At 37.9% G+C, this 4282-nt stretch overlaps 1 protein-coding gene across 3 annotated transcripts; it reads right to left on the bottom strand.

Annotated features, from left to right (window-relative positions):
- Nucleotides 1–282: 282 nt before the first annotated feature.
- Nucleotides 283–2279, bottom strand: LOC108474887 (homeobox-leucine zipper protein HAT5). Of its 3 annotated transcripts, XM_053025520.1 has the most exons (4): nucleotides 2150–2247; nucleotides 1587–1636; nucleotides 929–1275; nucleotides 283–834 (listed from the first exon to the last, which is right to left on the bottom strand). In XM_053025520.1, the coding sequence occupies exons 2-4, from the start codon at nucleotides 1630–1632 to the stop codon at nucleotides 418–420; spliced, it is 810 nt and encodes a 269-aa protein (XP_052881480.1). In that variant the 5' UTR covers nucleotides 1633–1636; nucleotides 2150–2247; the 3' UTR covers nucleotides 283–417. The 3 variants fall into 3 exon arrangements, with proteins under 3 accessions (XP_052881480.1, XP_017632417.1, XP_017632416.1); XM_017776928.2 differs by lacking the exon at nucleotides 1587–1636 and having other exon boundaries at nucleotides 2150–2279; XM_017776927.2 differs by lacking the exon at nucleotides 2150–2247 and having other exon boundaries at nucleotides 1587–2129.
- Between the last annotated feature and the right edge of the window lie 2003 nt (nucleotides 2280–4282).

Raw genomic sequence — 4282 nt, 5'->3', positions numbered from 1 at the left:
ACGCTATCATTAAGTCAATGCATGTTCATGGAATCTTAGGTTTTACAAGAAGAAAATGGAACACTTCACCATTAATTGCTTCTTTCCTGCGGGTGTGAATTTCAAAGTTCAAACTGCCCAAGCATTTGGCTCCCACAGTGTTTTCTCCGGAAGCACACATATTGAGGCAACCTTGTCGTGCATGACAGTTGCTGTTCTTTTCACATGTCCTAAACCCTCATCACAAGGAAATTTGACCAAAAACATACAATTGCAAGGAGTAGGTAAAAAACAAGCATGTGATTTTACGGCACCATGATGTTTATATCTGATCTTCATAAGATATTGCTTTGCTTACAACTGGAGTACTAAGAAGAGGGGAGGAATAGCAGGAGCAGGTATCCTAGATATAATATAAGGTGTGGGGAAACGATTAACTTAGTAAAGTGATGACCAAAACGACTGATCTTCCACCGGTAATGAAAAATTACAAGAAGTGGCAGGTGCATCATAGTAACAATCGAATTTTGGGAAGAACAATGGTGGATGCAGAAGGCTTTTGCTGAGATCATCTTCTTCGTCTGATTGATCCGGTTCGAAAACGTTAGAGGAATCCGCAGGCTCTATGAATGAGGAATGATACCCATGGCCATCGGGATAGTGTGGGCTGTCCGAGTCAAAAACATCACTTTTAGCCGAACATGCTTCTTCCTGTTTACAGGCCAGCAATGGCACATGGGATGCATCTGGATTGGGTTTTTGAGGTTCATCATTGGACGAATGTATGGCTTCGACAGATCCCAGATTTTCCATCCCTGTCTCTTTAATAAGCAGCTTCTCTTTGAGTGTAAGCACCTGTTGCATTGTCAAAAAATGAACCATCATCTGTTTAGAATTTACCGGCAATGTTATAGTTGAACCCTGTTAGGTGAAATTGAAGTTAATTTACCTGATTTTTTAAATCATCTTTCTCCTTAAGGAGATTGTCGAAGTCAGCCTTGAGCTTATCGAAGGTAGCTCTGAGTGAATCATAGTCTTTTTCCAGTTGTTTGTTCTTAGATCGAGCACGCCGATTTTGAAACCAAATAGCTACTTGCCGGGGCTGGAGCCCAAGTTCTTTTGCTAGCCGCAATTTCCTGTCTGATTCCAGTTTGTTTTCAACCTCAAAGCTCCTCTCAAGAAACTCAACTTGAGTCGTCGATAGCCGCCTTTTCTTTACACCTGCTGGCTGACACGATCCATCCAAATCATCATCTCCTCCATTAACATACTCATACTCCATGACTGGCTTCTCACCTGATTGATTAAATCACAGGCAAAACAACATAATAATCAGCTGGTTTTACTATATAAAATACCAATCATCCAATCTTTTTACAAATTTCATTATCGAGTGTTCCAAAACTACAGCAGGACCCTGTTCTGGACACTGTAAAGAAGAAGACAGCATCATAAACATTGAAGCAAATACACAAGGAAAAAAACCGAAAGCTAAAAGCAAAGACAAGGAAACCCCTACAGCAACCTGCTAAAAACCATTATCGAACAAGAAAAATTGGAAGTAAAGAAGAGGAGAGGTAATAGGGCAGAGAGGAAAATAAAAATACCCTGGAGAGCAGAGGAAGATGAGGAGGGTGTCCATAAAGGCTCCATAACCCTAGAGGTAGAGGAAGAAGAAAATGGCTCAGTTGGAAGCAAAAGACGTAAGTTTGAACCACCACAATAATTGCCAACTCCTATGCTCTTATCCTAGCTTTACTTTTGAGGGATCCCAATAAGCTTAAAAGATGATGTCTTTGGGAGGAGAAACCTCAGTCATGAGTTTCAGTTTGATCTATGACTTATCATGCAAAAAATTTGTGATGGGAAATAATGTAATGTGGAAAGTCTGAAAGCAACAAAAGCTTATATCCATAACTCACAAGGAAACCCGCAAAAAAGGAGAACAATCACTAGATTTTTGCTTTGAAATTTGAGTGAGTTTGAATCAAGAAGCTTGAGAGGTTTGGCTTAAGTAGTGTTAGATTGTCGAGCAGGGAGGATCTACTAAAACTTAAAAACTGGAAGAGGGGGCAGGGGGAGAGTCTGAGGTGGAATGGCCTGCATTGGGTTTATAATTTATATCAAAGCTTTGGTTAAGGTACAGACAGAGATGAGGGAGGGGCCTTACCTTTGCCTGCCTTACTTTTTCTTCTTGGGGATAGTGTGGCTGGGCAGCCTCAAAATAGAAATTTCATATTTTCTGACTCTATATCCTCTGTAAATAGTAAACAATGTTTACTTATAAACACCATATGAATGTTTTAATCTTTTCACTTAAACTCTTCATCATTTATGATATTTTAATATATTTAATATGAGATCCTTTTACATTGAATTTTTTCACATATACAAATGATATTTGATCAACCCATTTTATATTTCATAGACACAAAATTTAAAAACTTTTACTTTCACAATTGAAATAGAAAGATTGTGATTTGAACCGAGTGGATTCGCTTATATAATGCATTTAGAAAATTTCACCATTAAAGTTAAAAAAATGTAATTACTGCTTCCTTCAATTCCAATAAGCTATTAGAATTTGCAGAAGTTTAGATATTTAAATGGAATTGAATAGTGAATATCACAAAATTTACAAATATCTGAGATATCATCGTCACTACCTAATACTGGAAAGGCCTGGAACTTTTAAATGATGTGAATGGTGAATACGAGAGTCTTCTCTGAGATAGTTTTTTCCCCGTTATTATTGATATGTGGTAGTTAATTATATTTAATATTCAGTTGGCTTACATCTTAATTCTGCAAGTAGATTCTAACAAATTGCACAACTAAACCATATTTAAGTCAATGGTCAACAAATTGAAATAGTTTCAAGTAAGTCTTATTTTGAGCTTAAATTAATAATTTATTATCCAAAAAAAAAAGTGATTACTTAATTGCTTACCAATATCATTTATCCTTATAACAAAGGGGATAGCTATAGAATTCTCTTATAAAATGTGTTTATATTGTGAGGTTGACTTAATTCTTCAATAAAATTCTTGTAGTAATTGGTGTTGATCAACAAGTACCAAAAAATAAATTTGACTTTGCCGCTGCGTTGAGCATGATTTTCTACTGTTGTTACTGCTATCCATAGGATAGTTGGGCTGATTTCTAAATCCATTGTTGTTTCATTCGTGACTTTGTTACGTTCAACAATTTTGGCTAAAAGAAATTAGAGAAGACGAGAGAAGAGATTGAAGAAGATGAGAGAATTCTGAAATTTCTTCCTGTATTTTCATAACCACCTTCTGCATACAACTCACGTTTAAAAAGAAAAGAAATAACAAAAAGGCCAGCGTGGCAAATTCTGTTTTAAAAATCTAAACGCATCATTTAACTAGTTCCCCCAATACGCCCTATTTCATTAAAGCTAATTGTTTAAAATCTCTACTCACTTTCCAGCCCGTAACAATACTCCCTCCCAAAAAAAATCCTTGTCCTCAAGGATGAAGATGAGGAAATTTAGATTGCAGCATGGCTAACGATTCCCACGTGGCGTCTTCTGGAAACGAATTTATCCATTCAACTAACACCTCTGTAACAGCCTGGTTTCCCTTCTTAACAACTCTTCTGTCCACAATTCGGGCTGGCCCTTTCTGCAGTGCACCATCATCATCCACCAGTGGAAGTTGAGTTTGATTAGGTGCAAAACCAATATGTTTCTTCAGTTGCGAAACATGAAAGGTTAGGTGAATACGAGACCCTTGAGGAAGCTGGAGAGTGTATGCCACCGTTCCCACTCTCTTGACCACCGGAAAAGGTCCATAATATTTAGGGGATAACTTCTGATTGAGAATCTTTCTAACTGTTTGCTGTCGATATAGTTGTAGCCGCAAATAGTCCAAATCTCCAACTTCAAAGGCTCTCTCGGACCTATGCTTATCAGTAAAGTGCTTCATATGGTTTTTAGCCATCGTCAGAAAAAAGTGCAATAACTTCCTCGCAGCTTCTCGAGCTTGTAAACTACGATCCACTATAGCCACTGTTGATGCTGCTGCAAGGTATGGCATATGTACAGGTGGAGACTGACCATACAATACCTCATAAGAAGTAAGCTGAATTGAGGAATGGAACGACGTATTGTACCACCACTCTGCAAGGGGCAGCCACTAAAACCAATGCGCAGGTGTTTCACCCGACATGCAACATATATAATTCTCAAGACATCTATTCAAAACCTCCGTCTGGCCGTCCGTTTGAAGGTGATAGGCTATAGTTAAAAGAAGTTTAGTACCAGCTCGCCGAAATAACT

Source organism: Gossypium arboreum, chromosome 3 (genome assembly GCF_025698485.1).
Source record: "Gossypium arboreum isolate Shixiya-1 chromosome 3, ASM2569848v2, whole genome shotgun sequence".
Lineage (NCBI taxonomy): Eukaryota > Viridiplantae > Streptophyta > Magnoliopsida > Malvales > Malvaceae > Gossypium > Gossypium arboreum.
The sequence above is the reverse complement of the archived record's forward strand: the minus strand, read 5'-3'. Positions and strand labels throughout refer to the sequence as shown.